Genomic DNA, 18,676 nt, shown 5'->3' with positions numbered 1-18,676 from the left:
AATTCACGTCTCATTGTTAATCGAAATGGCTATCGATATCCGTAACTTATAGAATGTCCACAACGTAACCGTGAAAACACTTAAATTGTACAATCCAACCACTTTATTATACTATTTTTTTTATTTAAACAGGATAAAAATATAAGGAAAAGAATCTCTTTATACGATATCAAAATAATTAAGTGTTATATATTATATGAAATATGGCTTCTTATTAATTGATATATGTATTCTACTCCGCTCAATAGCTTATATATTAATTACTGTTAAGAAATAATACTTAAAAGTGATTGCAACTTTAATTTTCAACGATAAAAACACTGAAAAATTTATCGCTTCGAGATGTTTCATTAAGTGTTATGAAGTAATCGAAATAATCGCCAAGTCAGATGCTAAAGTGAACGGGTTCAGGCTACTTTCCGACGGTATATTGCTTGAGTATGCCATTGAATAACTCTTATTACGCTTTTGACGAGGAAACGAACAGAAAAAGTCAAAGAGAGCGCGTCGGTGTCAGCCGGCGTTCCGGAACGAGTCCGGAATATTGGCGAAATATTGGAAAGCACAAGTTCATGCAACCACTATTATTTATCGGCTGCATAAGGTATTTCACTCTGCGTTCTTCAGGACATTTCTACAGGATCGATTGCGTATTGTTACGTTACAGTTTTGTCGATAGCCCTATAGTTCGTCCGCGGTGGCGTATTGGCAGATACAATGATTTGCACTTATTGGTTAATAAATCAGCGCTACATTTGCCATTAGATGGCAATATTCTTCGACATATTCATGATGAAGTGACGTTGACATGGTAAATTGAAATAGCGTCATATTCTTCTGGGTAGTTTAAATCGATTCACGCGCCTATAGTTATCTATAGAAAAGATGCATCATTTTTTGAATCTTGATTGTAAGAAGCAACAATTAATAATGAGCAAAACTATATTAAAAATTGCAATAATTATTTGCGTTCGAGTCATTTTGTGATAAGACATCGATTGCGCCGAGCAATTATTTTGATATAATTTTAATTTTGTCAAATGTTTATATTCTCTCTCTAAATATTATTTATACATATATATTTGAAAATGAAGAAGTGACATTATTTATCTTTCAATTTACAGATTTCTTTCTAACTTTATTTTTTTTTTTAATTTTCTTATCAGAGAAATTGCTTAACTATGAATATAATTTTGATACTATCAAAAATTGTCACGATCATAAAATTTACACATTTATCGAATATCTGGTGCCACTGTCAAGCAATGTAGAATATAATGTGCATAATAAATATACTGACCGTATCAGTGGCAATTATTCCAATACATGCCGCAGCTGATCTCGAATCGCATTCGAATGAAAGTGACGACACAAGAATAAAGGGTATCAATGGACTGAGCATTTGACAGGATTTAGATAGCATCTTAACAGCAGTGGTTTACAAGCTTTATCATCTGACGGTTTTAACCTAGTGACTGGCTCTTAGAACGGTTAGTCACTGCGAGGGCTAAATAGGCATATTTATGCAAACGTACAAAAACAATGCTAATACTAAATTACACCAGCAATTGATCGAATTGATCTATTTTTAAAGGTTGTCTCTGTGGTATTTATGAATTTTTTGTTTTTTTTTGCTGACATTTATTAGGTATATAAAATAGTATATATTAAAGTTTAAATTAGTAGTCTACAAATGCATATGCAATTATCATTCAAGATGCAATGTATTTAGTAATTGCGATGCTAAACTTCTGCTAAATACTCGATAAAAATAAATCTTCATACACAATTTAATGTATTAATACACATTTTCTAGAATCGATGTTTTTTTAATTCAGATGTTAATATAAATAAAACCTTCGTCGTTACGTTTTTCGACTTTCGCATAACGTATGTAATCATCTCAATCCCGAAGGAGAGAAGTGAAAAATGGTATCTCGTAAGACCAATTCCCATTGCGACCGATATTACGACAAACGCTATTGGAGCAATTGACGTGGTCTTCGGAGCAAGAGGGAGGGTTGCTAAGTCGGGGGATGACTCGGGCTATACCAAGGCGAGATGCACCCCTGGCTAAGCCCATGGCACGGCAACGTCGAGCGGATCAAGCCCGGGTATACGTTCCCGGGTCGCAGTGGGGAGCCGGAGAATGGCATTACGGGTAGAGAGACCTTCCCTCCCTTCCCATCTCGTCTCAGAGCCGCGCATTGTCTGGCAGCCATATTGGAGTAACAGCCAACCCCGTCGTGATTGGTCCGTTTTTTAACGGAGAACCCGTGGCTTGGCACAATACCCGACCAGCCCGTGGTTAGGCAATGCCTGGCTATACGATAGTTTATCAGTCGACTCCATGCTGCGCCCGTTTCGAACTCGTTGACGGTGCCCGAGTATCATGACTCTTCTCAAGATCGGATTGTATAACACGGAGGTGATCCGTACCAAGACGTGATAAAGGGTACTGCCCTGTTCAAGTCTCATTATAGTCTGTGTGCATCGAGTTTTCGCAATTTCTCCTTGTCGATAGTCTCCCATTGAAAGTCCTTGGCAGACAACGATCATGATGATCTAAGATCATCATCGATATCTACGTACAACGTCAGTGTAAAAGTCTAAAGACGTTAAAAGGACGCGTTGAGGATTAACTTGTACCTTCGAAGTTCCAGGTACGGACAGGTTGTTCTCATAGCAGGGAAAGACATTCTGTTCTCTGTAGGAATATTCGCTGTGAAAGATCGATGCTCCAGTTGGAGAATAACAACTGTTATTCAATAAAATAATGTGCTTAGTGCAAAGGCAGAAGACCCTTAATAATTGTCCACGATTGTTATAAAATGATTTAGTGACTGAAACATTGTCACTGTGGTTGTGATTACTGTTGTGAAACAGCATTTTGGATTACTTTCTCGAATTCTTCTATTAGGATCTACTAGATAAAGGTATGCAACAAACACCAAGTAGTTCTGTTTATATCGTATATAAGTGCGACTTGAAGGATTACATAACACGGGCACGTGCAGTTGCTTTAACGACGATTTGTCTTAATCACCATAATTTGACAACAAAGATGCGACATGTCATTGACAATGTTTATGATAGAAAGCCTAGTTTACAAGTCAAGTCGATTAATTTGCGATTATCATGTATTGTCCTACATTTTTCAAAATTTTTGCATTACAATATTTTAATTGTGCTTTAATCATTATTAAATAATATTTTTGCATTACATATATACATTGATGATTATAACTTTCTCTCTTTCTCTCCCTCATAATAGATTTAGAAATATTCTTTAAATATGACTGATTTAGAGCATGACTATTAGAATCATAATCATGTTTAGAAGTTGCAAATGCAATTATTTTCTGAATAGAAAGTTTCATGTAAATCCTTGTGCGACGGCTAGCTGATAGTCAAACGCGCGATACAGCTTATCTCAAATATATAGCTGTTATCTCAAATATATTTCTACAAAATCACAATGATATACAATTTTATATATTATCATATATCTGATTAATAAAATTGCAAATATATATTAAGATTTCTGTATTATTATTACTCTGCAGCAGTTGCCTTTACACACAAACTTTCACAGATTCTTCACACAATAAAATGTTGAAACTATTAATTATCTTACCGTTAATAAGATTTACGCGTGGATCACGTTAAATTTCTATTAAACTTCCGTGTACAGTTAAAAAGATGAACCAAGAGACTTTTAAGAGACGTGAGATATGATAAGACACATCTAGGACGCGTCCGTCCAATTGATCGACCGGTTTGCACACTCGTCCGACGAAATAAGAGTCGACGAACACGGCCGACAGTTCGGCATCGATCAGGATTGATGATCGCAATTACAATTTATCGTTCACGGCAGGTGACGCGCGATGATTCGCGCACTTCTTTGGCTCCAAATGAGACGTCAAATTCCGTTCCGGAGTTAACGTCGTACAAACCGGTATCGTGAACGTCACCTTTTGTCGAGGGGTGCGAATGAGATCGTCGCAACATATACACGTAAATATATATAGTATATATATATATATATATATATATATATGTGTGTGTGTGTATATTTGTTACCCCCGGGAATAGGACAATCGTGCTGGCGCATTCGAGTTCGAGGATTCTCTTCCGGCAACGCGTCGGATACGCTGTCTACGAGCGAATAGGAAACGGACAAGCAAAGCGCGCGTTCCCGGTTTACTTACTCGGCACGGGAAGATCGTCGGCTCCGAAAATTCTGTCGAGTAATGCAAGAATTATTATCCAACGCGGCGGACCGTCGGGACGAAGGGAAAGAAAAGGGAGGGAGGGTGGAAGAAAATGATCGTTAAGCGTGCGCGCGAAATATGAGAAATGATCTGTCGACGTTCCCGTGGCCGTGGAAAAAGCGAACGCGGGCTTCAAAGAAGCCGTGGAATTGAAAAAGCCGGAGGGCCGCGCCATTAGATGCAGCGTGATAGGGCGAATTCCCTGCGACGGGCTTAGCTGAAGGAAAATTCATTCCAACGGTAGAGAATCTCGAGCTTTGGGGAAAACTGAGAATTTACTCCTTGAAACTTATCCTTAATCGCGTTAGTAATTTGCATAATATAACCATGAACGAATTAATGATTCAACACAGTTTGGAAATATCATATTTTTATCTTTCAATTTGATAAACAGCACTGCAATATTTTTTTCTGAAAATAAAAATAATTGTATATGTATAGGATATGTTAAATATTATATACACCCGTATTTCTGAAGCTGACAAAAAATGGAATCTAATAACAAACATCTGATATTAGATAACTCATTATAACGAGAGATTTCCAAATTTTTTTAATTTTAATTAAAATTGATGTATCTAAAATATTGTAATTTATAAAAAAAATTTGATGTTGTTTTAAATTTGATGTACTTGAAAAGGGCTGCAATGACAGCCGAAACGTTGTTGTATTTCAAATAATTATTTATAATAAATCATTGCCAGTCTGGTCGACTTTAAACATTGAGGAGTGGTTTTTTATTAATTATTACTGGCAACCTTAAGGATTATTATTTATTGTAATTTATGTTCCTTTGAATATTCATATTTATTAAAAATTATTTCTTTTGATTAGAGAATAAAGAGAAATCGTATCGCGAGAGACGTTTGTCTTCAATGCGTCCATATGTACAATAAATCTCTATTGTTGGAATAAGAAAGCGTAACAGAAATCACATTTTATTAATACCTGTTTGTAACAAAGAGAGAAAAGAGAACGCGATAATAAAAGTCACAAAAAATTATGCTGCACCAGTTAAAAATTACACTTGTACCAATTACGCGTGGCACACACTTCGATGTGTATGTGTACGTGGCTGAAAGTAATTTTACCTCGTAATTCCCCCGGAGCTTTAAATAGGCTTTAACATCGAACGGGAAGGGGCTGTTCCGACTTCCCTCAAATTATAGGCAGCCATTATCGCGCGGTCGGCTTCGCATTTGGGCCAGACAATGGCCGCCACCACTCGTTAATGTAATAGGCATCCAAAAGGTGCGATCTCCCTCTTTACTTCGTACCGGCACCGGCAGAAGCTACGCAGGACGAAAATCCTCTTCCAACCTGTCCGTCGTTTTGTCGGGCGGACCTGCTCGGATCCCAGACAGTTCCCGAAAGAGGAATTATTATTTTATGAGATTATTATCTCTAATAACATCGCGCGTTTCGGCTGCGGGGAGGAAAAGGAGTACGCTTTTGTGTTCGATGGAAATGTTCACACGTAGAAGTAGCTCGCTCGAGCTATTCGATAATATCGACGTTTTGTTAAGCGACCAGGTAGAAATTTTAGGTAGAAGCTCCTTTACCTGTGTTCTCTGTCACGTGCAAAACATTACCATAAATGTTAAAGTAAAGGATGTAAAGTTCGAGTTAAATATATATTATTCTATTCAGAACTGTTTAAACTTAGATTTTTTTGAAAAAAATTATCAGCAATTAGCAGTATTACGTGAACCAGAATCTATATCTACTCAATTAATATTATACAAATTATTAATCTTATTTACAATACTTCAATTTTGTTAATGAATAGCGTGAATAATTTTTGGCATTGACAATTTTCAAATTAATAATTCTTAGTCCCTGTATGATAAATGGAAAGGAATTATTAATATAATAATTTTTACTATACATTAATCTTTTATGCAAAATTATTTAGCAACTACAAAAAATATTTTTATTCATACATATTTTAACATAGAACAATTTAAATGATCAAAAAAGAGACGAATAATTTCTCAAAGTTTTTACTATTTTGATTTATAAATGTTACTTAACTGTTCGAAATATATGAAAATATATAATATATATTGCCTCACCTTACATATACAAATCCGTTACGTATTTTAGAAACCGTGAAAAATTCGGACAGCTTCCCTGTCATCTTTTATACACAAGGGATGAGACCACGATGGGAACATATGAGGGTTGTTTAAACTAGCAGGTGGATCTTCAGTAACATCCCTTTATGCTTCAATTAATCCCTCTCCTTTTCCTCCAAAAATTTTACCTGCCTGTCACTAGCTGCCAGTTTGACATCGCGCCTCGTAACAGACTGTTTCTGTCGAGTCATAAGTTTATAATACAATGAAATATTGCGAATTTTATTTTTTCTCACGATAACTCCCCTTGTATACATAAGAAAATTGCGATTAATTATTATACTACTAATCGCTTTGTTAATAGCGTGATGGATACAAGAAAAATAAAAATATTTTTGACAAATAATAATTTTTATAGTGCAATAAATATTATGGTGATTTGAAAGATAAATCGCTCTTTAAATACATGGCGAAACAATTTCCTCGAAATGAAGAGTCACGATTATATTCTCGCATCTACGTTACAATACTGCAAATGGCTAGATAAAAACAGATTAAGTAATTATTTCATGTGAGTGTGCTATAATTAATGTGTCCGTGAGTATATTACTTCCTAATAACTATAAATACCGCATATTACATAAACATAAACATGATTAAAATGTAGATGCATAATGATCATTCTTTGCTAACTCTTAACGATGTAAGCACGTAGAAATATGCGAGCGATTTTTATCATCAATCAGTATAGAAATGCACATAAATATCTATACGTTAGCTAACTTCTATACAATAATTTAAATACATTGACAAATTACAATGTTAATTCTATAATGGCTACCTTATCGCGAATGAAAATGCATGTAAGGAAATCTATAATAACACTTGTCAATGACGTGTCAGAATCAAGTTGCACAATAGAGCGAATGAGAAACATTCCTGGATAATGTATTATACAATCAAACGACTAATTAAATATTCTCGAGATTGAAATGATCTCTGCGTGAACCTTGCGAATGCACGCAAACTTGTTTACGCTTGCTTATGTTTCATCACCTTGTCGTTTCGAGGCAGGCATATTTTTCGTGATAAACCGTCGAAAATGCTTTTTCTTCTTGGATTTGTGGATCGATTTCTATCAATTTAGTCGAGGATTATTCGCCTCCTACGAACATCTGTGTATTTCTTTGCAGGTGAATACATTCTCAGCTCCAGCAGTCAGAACGGAAGTGGAAGTAGCATCATCGAAGAAGACGGTCCGCTTCTCAACGAAGCATCGTTGGCTTTGGATAATCATCCCTTGGCTGACTTAACTGATGATTCTCTGGGTCTAAACGACACTCTAGGACTCGAGCATGACTTTACATCAGACTTACTCGGAAGTAGTCTCTTGGAAAGCGCTGGCGTAGAGGGCCTGCTCAGCAACGATACTCTAGGCTTGCCCGACGAATTTAATCTTGAGGAGGCGCTTCAGCTTGTTGGCCTCGATGAGGCTCAACCAGAGGTTTGTGAGATACCTTCGTATCTTCTACTTGTAAAAGCAACTACAATTCGAGCCTTCATAAAAAATCAATGATATTAAGAAAATTTGTCTGTTTTTTGAGTTTCGAGTAGGTCGCTTTCTAACATTGATCATGAAATGTTATTCACTTTTATTTCTAATATTTTTCATAAAATTAATATTTTTGTAATTAATTAAAATTTTTTACTGTTCATATTCGCGCAAGATCAGTAAAAATTATTTCAGCTTTGATTTTGATGATGATACTTAAAACTCTTTCGCTTCCTATTTATGTTTAAGATATTTTATAATAATAATATATAATAATAAAATAATAGATCGAAAAGCCTTTAATATATAAATACAAATCACGGTAAAAAGGAATGTCAACTAACTGAAGCATGAGGTAATAAAATTATGTTTATTTTCTGTATATTTATTTTAAACATTTCGGTTAGATTTGTAAATTTTTTTAAAGCCTTAACATATTAAGGAAAGAGGAAAAGCGAGAGCAAACCTCCTGACCTCCGCAATAAATAAATAATATTAAAAAGTCAATATTATTTGTTTATTGCGAAGATCAGGCCGTTCACTCTTGTACAGAGAAATTTAAAAATAATTTTATTACACCTAATATCTTGGCTTTTATCAGCCCTTTTATATAACGTGTTTTATATTTCTTGTATAATAATATATATGATATAATGATTGATAATATTAATATATAATTTTCTGTTGGCACAAATCCTTTTTTAATTGAATCTCTTGTCGACAAAAATTATTATATATAATACGTTGATACATATTTTTATCTTGCGCGATATCAATATCGTGGTGTTCTTGGCGATAACTACGTAAAGATTGATTATTAGGAAACAAAACCAGAAGTGAAGAAGAAGAAGAAAGAGGATACTACCGAAGACTCCGCAAGTGCAGAGGACGATTCGGCTATCTCAACCTCGAGTAACGTCGAGGTCGCGAAGTCATCCAAGTGCGAGGATCCCGAGACCGGCGACATGATTCACACACCGCAGTTTCATCATCCCCATCATCACCGCTCCTTCCAGGTACGTACGACCCTGATTTCATTACCTGTAGGTTAGAACGTGTACCAGTGTCTCTTATAACTGCATACACAATGTCATCATGGTTGCGACAATATAATGACTTATGTACAAAGTACACATAGGCTTGCTATTAAACATATGCAATGCGAGTAAATCAATGAAAGATTATCTCGTCTAATGAGCTCTCTAAATGCGCTTTCTGAATGAATATCGGGAATGTTGAATTATCTTATTCTTAATAATATTCTCCAATCATTTAATATATTACTTAAAATATTCTTCATACACTATTATGTAACTAACGTTCTCAGAGTTTTAATTTTATCTCAAATTGTTTTGCAACGTACACAACATTTATATTTATTCATGATGGCGATTTTCCGAAAAATTGCCCAGGTTGCAAGATAACATGTTCAGCTAAATTAACTTTTATATCATCTTATAAACGTTGTTCGCGATACATGCGTTTCGAGAAACGATGAAAGTCGCGATGTAGTCGCCGAGAGTGGCTACGGGATTTTTCGACATTCCGTTAATGAGGGGTTCGGAATGGCGTGATGATACCGCGAGAGGCGGCGATGATATACGAAGTAGGAAACAAACGTCGAGAAGATAAGACGCGCAAAGCCGCGCAGTTGGAGCAGCGTTTACGGTCCATAAACGGGGACACTCTTTACAGCGTCGACCACAAAAACTCCGGTGCGGCTCCATTCCTGTGGTTTTGCACCCCCTTTCGGGGGCCAGATAATTACACATCATAAATTAATGTACATTTTAATATAACGAGATGAGGGACGTATCAAAAATGGATCTTTTCCGCAATTTATTTTATCGAACAATGTTTTCGTATATACTTTAAATTTTCTCTCACGATTATTAGTAATATATTACATAATTACGGTGATGTTATTAAAAAATAAAGACATATATGTATATAAACAAAATCTTGTGTTTCAAGACAAACATTTAAAATTGTTATCATAAAGATTATTTAAAGATGACTTAGTAGCTAAAAAAGGAAAATATATATTATCCTATTCACATTTATATTATAAATCTACGTATTTAGTGTCTTATCAATTTAATATCGCAATTTAATTATGTTATACATTTAAATTCATTGCTTAATTAATGATTATAAAGGATACAACGGAAAGCGAAACATCTTGTATGTATTTTTATTTTTCAAAATTTTTATTTGACTGCATTAAATCTACATTCCAACCCTTATATGGGTTTTATTATCTTGCAGTCTAAACATGGCAATCACAGAAGATTATAATTAATCGTTGTTTTAGAAAAATATTACCAGCATCTTATTTGTTTTTTGACGGCATTTGTCGCAAATTTGTGTAATATATTTTACAGTTCGCAAAAGGTCAACTCCTTGATTGTAATTATCATTTTTTAATGTTTGCTTTATACTTTTACACAGTCTGATTGCTGTGATATAACGTCATTTTTCTAAGAGAGTTCATCGATGGTTTACTATCAATGACATTTTGCTCAACAATGTTATAACAAACAATTATAATTTAATTATTAGAAATTTGTCATTTAACAATAGTTAGCAACAACAATTAATTTTAATAGATATACATATATTTTGAATACAATTTCTCTCTTTCTCAAAAAACAAAATTAAAGTTCATATTTTTTAATTTTCTTTTCAATCTCTCATATAGTTTATGCGTTGCTACTTAGATCTATTATCATTTGCAGCATACTTTATTTATGAGACATATTATTCAGCGTGTTCAATATTAAGATTATTTCTTGCTCATTATCACTTTATAGCGTTATAGAATTTTATTGCAGTCGCGAGAAACAAGTTCTACTACTCGAATAGATCGTGCTTATTAGAAAGCCATGCGCGTGAACTCGGTGCTTCTTAAGTCGCTTGTTTTGTTTGGCATTTTATAAAGTATAAATCATGTTTTATCACACAATATCTTGGCAATACTGCGAGTATAATGCTCGAATGGCATCTTTTCGTTTTACAGCCGCAATAGATATTAAACGCGATGTTGTACTTACTAAGTAACGAGAATATTATTTTTGTACACGTATATTTGCTTATGTGTAAAAATATTTAAAATAATTAAAGGAATATGTTAATATACATAAATTTTATATACGAGAGATATATAAAATTAAAAAAAAGTTTAAAGAGAGAAAGAGAGAGAAAGAGAGAAAGTTTCACTATAAATTTATATAATAAAAAAATAGAAATAATCATACATGAAAGTATGCTATTCGTTTTTCTATGCACATTACAAATGCATTATTACAAATACTTTGACTTTATAGTTACGATTGATAATTATCAATACAATAATATTATTATTTTTGTATATACAAAAACGCATATATTATAGAAATACGTAATTATTGTAGAAACACGTAATTATTGCATCAGACGTGACAGATCAATTACACGGCAATCTAGAGATATCATTGCTAATACAAACATTACATAGAGAGCTGTATATTACGTGATGTGGTAATCATCTTGCTGCCAAGAGTTCAGAAATTTTAAATAGTGCAGCAAAAAACAAAAACTAGTTTATCTTTGCTCCTGCTTCTAAAATCATTTGCACCAGGAAAGATACAAATACATTAATATGCATAAAAAAATCCATGATTTAATATATCTATATGTAATAATACACATATACATATATACAAATTTAATACCACCCATAAAAGTGAACTAATTAAATATTTGAAAATTAACTAACTGCTCCGGACCTAGAAAATATATTCAGTAGATGCATTAACGAGTTACCGAAGCACGTAAAATGCAATTTTTCAAGACAAAGTCGTGAATTCGAAAACCTGCCGGAAACTTCGTAGAAAGTAGGCACATTTCCCCGGATTTTGGATGCTGCTACCGGGGCATATAATACAATGCGTTCCGTCGAGAAACTATATCGTTATAAGAAAGAATGATCGTGACAATGACCTACCCAGATAGTCCGTGATGAGTCCAGCGAGAAAACGTGACGCAACGCGTACGTGTGCAGGACTTCTTTGCGTGCACGTGGAGGAACACATCTGAAAAGTCCCGCCAATGGGAGAGATAGCATTAGCCCCTACTACCATGAATCGTAGTGGTGGACGCGATCGCAATGTTTGTGATCCTGGCCGACGGCGCTGACACTCGACGGACGACACGCGGTTAGAAGTGAACGCGAACTTCGCGGAAAAGTTTAACTCACTCGAGAAGAAGCGATCTCACCGGTTAATAATTCGTTTCGTAGATAGTTCCAAAAGGTTCCTCGAACTGAACGGGATTCTACCGATATTGTGATGTTGGAATGGTTCTTCCAAGTTAAGAAGAAGTAGATTCTGAAGTACACGCTAGGATACCAAGTTTCTCACCCACGTATTACCGGAAGAACACTCGTATTATCAATGAAAAACTGGTTGCAAAATGAAAACGTTGAACTATCGTAATCAGTTTATTCCTGCCTACCTTGTTTGATGAGACCAGTGACTATTCTACAAAGTTTGTAATTTACATAAAGTTTCGTACGCCTACAGTTCAAAAGTTCGAAAATCTCAGCGTTATACGTGAATACTAATCTGATGCAAATACATGGAGTTTAAGATTAAACTACATGGAAGTGATAAAGTTGGTACAATGACAATCTCTGTAAAACGCACCACTTATAGGTTCGAAACGATTTGAACGAGGCCAAGAAACCCTTCTTCTCACGGTCATTCCATGAGACCGCCCACGTTGAATACACAAATCTTTGCTTTATGCATTTCAAGATGATATGTTGTACATCACAGAATCGCTAGTGGAATGAGATTTTTGCCTGAATGCAAAAGTATCCTATAATAACACAATAGTGTGCGTTAGTAAAAATCATAACTGATTAAAATTAATCAGTTTTGCGACGATTAGATGTGCAATTTTTACCGGCAGGTGAAAGTTCATTGTAGAAAAAAAATTTGTTATTCGGTTGATTTAACAATACGAAGACCGGTGCGATCCTCGTGCCTAATTCGTATTTCGAGTGAAGAGGATACACATGAATGACGTGCAGCAAGTCTTCGTTAAACCTCATCCGCAAACCAACGAACACACATACCAAGGGAATACAGAATGTTGGAGTCTGATATTGGACGAAGGTCTTTTTCAGGTAGATTACACCAATTGCGCAATACTTATCACGATAACCAAATAAAAATGCATAATGCGATAACAGATATGATATGTACATTCACGCGTAAAGTTAGTTAGAAGAAGGAGGGAAAGATTAGCGCAAGGTCTTGCGAACAAGGTTTGATTGAAAAAAAATATATATATAAAAACATCGGTTAATAATTGAAAATACTTAGTTAATATGACAGACTGTTCGCTGCCATTAATTCTAGAATCATAATGCATGTTTTTTGCTGCAATATAAAGTTATATATAGCTTTTATATATCTAAAGAAACTCTATTAAATGGTGAAAAAATAGTATCGAAGAAATATAAAACGCATAAATTTAAGCATAGAATTTATTGCGATAATAAAACAAAGGTATATTTTATAGGGAAATTTCAATTTCAAAAAACCTATTATATATAATAGCTATATGTTTGCAAATACTCATATCTGTGGTCAATATTTAAAGGATCAATATTGCTGTTTAAAATGATGCATGTTTCTTCACTGATGAATCTCAACTATTTCTAATGCTAATGGCTTCACAGCGGAAAGACATTAAAAAAGTGATTCGACATCTCGCTGAAATTCGCTTTCGTAGTAATTCTTACGCATACACATAAAGACATATATATATATATATATGGTCTCGTGCGACCTTGCGTCTCGCGTACACGTGTAGAACTGTCATTAAAACGCAACTGCCGCCGGAGGAGTAATACATACTCGGCGCGGGTCTCTTTCAATACGTAATGAGTACACTAAATTAATATATTCCTACGCCCGGGACCTTTGCCTACGGAGAAGGATGTGTCGTGCGTATTATGTGGAAGGCTTACGCAAGAAAACCGCGCCGTCGCCGCTCGCGAGCCATATCATTTTTGGAGCTCCTCTCTCACGCGACCGTCGTATTAACACTGACCTCAGTCACCTGTAATTGCTACGTGTTACCGTATACATCGAGCTACAAACTACGAACATGTAATGCGACTCACTACAGTCGGATGACGTACGTTTCGACATCGTATCACGTCGGATCCTCTTCTTTCTTTTTTTTGTGGAAAACGGTGCGCTTCTGCGAACACGAGTGCCTCGGTTATGTGCGATACTTCGCACAAACTTTTTTTGTGCGATCTACTTCTATCGAAGGCGGTTCATAGTACAGCACACGTGTAGAAACTACAGGTTATTTGCATTTCAAGGTCTAAGAGACTCGTATTCATTTATCAACTAATATTAAGTCTACTTGTGTGCGTGTGGTGTGTGAGAACCCTGTATTATGAAGACTTCTTGACATTTAATTGAACTTTATTATATCTATACATTATGTAATAATTTTTTTCTTATATGAGTTTTGTAGATCTAATACTTTGGAGTGATGTTTGAATGTACGAAGCAGATTAGATCACAAACCCATCTCTCTTTCTATCTCTTTCGTGCAAAATTTAAAAAGTATATTTATTTGAATAAATAATAAATAATTCATTTGCTACATTCTATAAAGTAAATAGCTCTTTATGAACTTCGCTTCAGAAAATTCCAAACCAAACTCTCTCTAGAAAGCAGATGCGGTGGTAGAAAGAAATAGGAATTCGACAGGTACCTTCTGCCTTTTCATTCGAAATCTTACGATCTCGGAGTCTAAAGAGGATGAAAGCTCCGAGTGGCCACAGTTTTGACAACAGTAGGACCTCCCGGAGTTTTAAGTCGTAATTAAGCAGACCCAAACCCGTTACCGCTTCTAGCGGATTATCTCTTATGGGTTGGCCAGTGGCGACTTTCTATTTAAACTGCGACCAAGATCAATGTCAATCTGTCGTCATCGAGTCACTACTCCAGACATTTTTTCATTCAGATTGCTGAAAACTACAGTTTGAAAGAAAATCGCAATAAATTACATAATAAAGTTCACTGTGCAAAAATTGAAATTCTGAAAGATATAACTAGTTATACTGTGTCTTTTATAGTGTGCCTCAGAGCTATTTTTGCTATTAGTTTCAAGTATAAATTATACAACTGCAAAAAACATAGTATTTTTTTTCACAATTGCTACCTGTCTTATTTATAATTATTGTTTATTATTTGATACGCAAAACTTAAACTTTATTCGTCCATTGCTGTAAGTCAACGGGAGAAGCATTTAAATTGCGCAGTACAGTAGAAGAATTAATTATAAAAAAGTAATTAGTAATTAAGTACACAGAGGCATACAGAAGGTAGATGTTCGCCTGCGGGTAGCGTAGAATGTCTTAGGAGTTCTATATAAATAATGAGAGAATAAAGTCGAATATGTCAAGACGTAGTAATAATTATCGCTATAACATGCACCCGGAGGGCCTGACAGGTGTAGAAAGAATAGTAACACAAAAAATAATTAAAGTAGTTTTGCAACAAACAATTTTTGAAAACGATACATATTTATTTTTATAGGATATGTTGATATTATTTTATTTTTTGTTTTTTTTTTTCATAATTTAATCTTCACGGATATTTGCTATAATAAAAAAAAATTCATAAATTATGGGGTTATATTGGAAAGAACGTGAATGCATATAACATATGGCACAATAAATTGTCTCATGCACGTGCTTTTTTTTATTAGAATGCGAGCTCGTTAAGTTTTTGAATAAATTACTCATAAATAAATCCAATAATAAATTATTCTATCAATCTAAAGCTATAAAGTGGAAATCGATAAAAATGTTAAATTTGTTTTTGTTTTTTCCACAATTATGATAAAGCTGGAGATATACAAAAAATAAATATTCCTTCTGTAAAAATGCATATAAATCATAAATCACGTAATAATCTATTACCTCATGTTTATAAATGTGATTTAAAGGATATTGATTTAAATAATTTATATCCTTTATATATTCGAAAGAAACTGGATAATGAAGCGCGATCACTAGATAATGATGTGGAGCGTAAACAGTCAATCAAGTAATATCGGCGAGTTAATCATTATCGCCGTTCGTCGCACCATTGGATAATGATCGTAGTTAAGTCGCGATGCTCGGGGTCTCGTAATCGAAGAAGCAGAAAACTACCGGATGACCTTTGACCGTGATTGATGGACTTCTTCGCATATATCTTTGCACAAAGATTTGCTAGACCCCATGAGCAGCCGGTAGCGTGCTATTTGCCATGGCACTTGAATATTTGCTTAGAACCTCAAGCGCCTTGGAGGAGGGCCCTCCAAGTATCCTTGGACCGCCGAACAATATTTACGTATAACACCGAGTTACGAATCGAAGAGGGAAGAAAGTCGGCAGACAGAAGGATCGGGGAGAGGAGAAAGGAGGAGAACGCGAAGATAAAGGAATAAGAGAAAGAGGATCGTGAGAGAGGGCAATCCACGTGGTGGAAACGAAGACGGAGGGAACGAGGATTGCGAAGTCGGAGAGGAGCAGTAAGACGAAATTAATAAGAGAAACGGGATGCTATGGAAATAAGAAAGGCGGAGGAAGGGAGCACAGATGCTGGCCGGACATTAGGATACACTTGTGGCGATAGCTGGAGAACTTGGCGCGAGCGCAAACTCATGGTAACCCACGCCAGGACGCATTAATCCGATGACTACGGATCCGAATGAATCATAATTAATATCTTTGTCCATTAGTTGTAAGATTACATTGGTGACCACAGGTAATGCGCACATCTTTCTCGCGTATCTTTAATTACTTACCTTTTGCCGGTGACGCATTACGGAGGTAGTCGTTTCCGGCCATCCGCCGCGTCGGTGTGTTTCAACAAAACGGTACACGTAACATCCGGTATTTATTGAATTCGTGATATAGTCAGACAAAGTGGAAATATTGTCTACTCTCTCGTTCATACACCCGTATCATATTTTTCATTCTTCAGCATTTTAACTTTTAACATCCATTTTTCGTTAAGTTTAATGCTTTGAATTATTTATAACTTTTTTTCAATACTTTTTTACTTCTATTTTATAAATGAAAGTAAATTTATATTATCGCTCTCTATTAAAAACACACATATATAATGATTTAAATAATTTGAAGATAATTGCAATCGTAATTTGACTTATATTCGAGTTAAATCGATATAATGTAAAGGTTCTCCATCTATAAAATTTTATTGCACCGCGAAACGTATGTTCGCGTAAAATCCTTGATGCGCGTCAATTTTAGAAGTCTCGCGAGAAAGTCAAGTTTTTAGCGCACTTCTGTCGTCCATAAATTCCTACATACGCGCACCCCGACCGGGCAATTTTCACCAAGAACCAAGAAACGCGACGGGGCGTCACAGTCCGTTCCATTCGCCAAGATTCCAGGCAGCTGCTGGACTTATGCGCTGTGAAATGCATAATGCGCCTCCGCGCCAGGGCTATCTAGGATGTGTGAAACGAATTTCTGTCTTCGTATGGTCATTGAGGCCACGCGTGGATGCAGCAAAGAGACAACAAACGCGGCAAGATATCGGGATTTGAGGCGCGAATGCAGTACTCCGATGCAATACTTATTTTCAATATATTCCGACTTTTTTTATTTAAAAAAATCTTTTATCTCACATACAATCGTATAAATATATTTTTAGACGAGATCGAGTAGCTAAAAATCTTATCTTTACGGCTAAGAATCCGTATACAAAAATCGGGAAAAGATTCTTATTTGAAGAATGAATCGATAGATAGATCAAATATTTTTGAATGAGATCAAGTGGCTCTCTAAAAATCTTATCTTTACTTACCATATTCGTGTACGATTACGAAGGTCTGGGAAAAAGTTTCAACTTGGCGAACGAATCGGTAGATAGATAAAATATTTTTCACATACCGCAACGTAATAAAGGGTGAGGGCTGAATCCGTATCCATCAATATTTTCATTCATAACTTTCGTGACAGAAACGAGCTTTGCCAGCAGTCACGTACGAAAACACATGCGACGTGTTGAGGTGAAAAGTAGGTAACTCGGAGTAACTGATCGAGGACCGTAGAGAGACCGGTAGGTTAACGATGGCGATGGCAGGTGTCAAGCAGTTAGTTGATCACTGTCAAATAGATCGAAATAGCTTCGTTGCCGCTCGTGCACGCCGTGATATTATAGGCGGAATAAAAACAAAATTGCGGACAAGCGATTCTAAAAGAAGAGACTGATCGCATTTTATAGCATTTTAAAGCGGAAAAAGAAGAAACAGGAAAACATGATATTTCTAGAAAGCAGATCTAACAAAAAATATAGCTGTTAATTCACATGACTTGTTTTATTAATATAATCGTCGGTAATTAACTGAAGCTGTTATTTGAAATATCTAATGTACTCATTATAGTATTAAAAGAACTTATTTCAACATTTTGTTCATATATAGGAAATATGTGTTAATTAAAAAATAGTGTGATAAATAATAATATAAATATTATATATAGCGAACATTTTTTTAACAAATCCTCCGATTTCAAAATCAATTTCATACGAATCTTGAATCTGTTCTGAAATTTTCATAATGGATTTGATTGATAAAATAAATAATAATCCTTAAGGTTGCCAGTAATAATTAATAAAAAACCACTCCTCAATGTTTAAAGTCGACCAGACAATAATTTATTATAAATAATTATTTGA

General features: G+C 35.0%; 1 protein-coding gene across 3 annotated transcripts in view; it reads left to right on the top strand.

Annotated features, from left to right (window-relative positions):
- The window catches only part of cnc (NFE2 like bZIP transcription factor cap-n-collar), a 115,884-nt gene that overhangs the window by 62,417 nt on the left and 34,791 nt on the right, over positions 1–18,676 (top strand). For all 3 annotated transcript variants that reach the window (XM_029301097.2, XM_029301100.2, XM_029301101.2), the window contains exons 4-5: positions 7,549–7,859; positions 8,729–8,923. In XM_029301097.2, coding sequence (XP_029156930.2) covers positions 7,549–7,859; positions 8,729–8,923 — 506 coding nt within the window. The remainder of the gene's footprint in view (positions 1–7,548; positions 7,860–8,728; positions 8,924–18,676) is intronic.

This window comes from Nylanderia fulva, unplaced genomic scaffold, assembly GCF_048542155.1.
Source record: "Nylanderia fulva isolate GAGA-0341 unplaced genomic scaffold, ASM4854215v1 Scaffold8, whole genome shotgun sequence".
Taxonomy (NCBI): Eukaryota; Metazoa; Arthropoda; class Insecta; order Hymenoptera; family Formicidae; genus Nylanderia; species Nylanderia fulva.
This window is presented reverse-complemented; position numbering and strand designations above follow the sequence as displayed.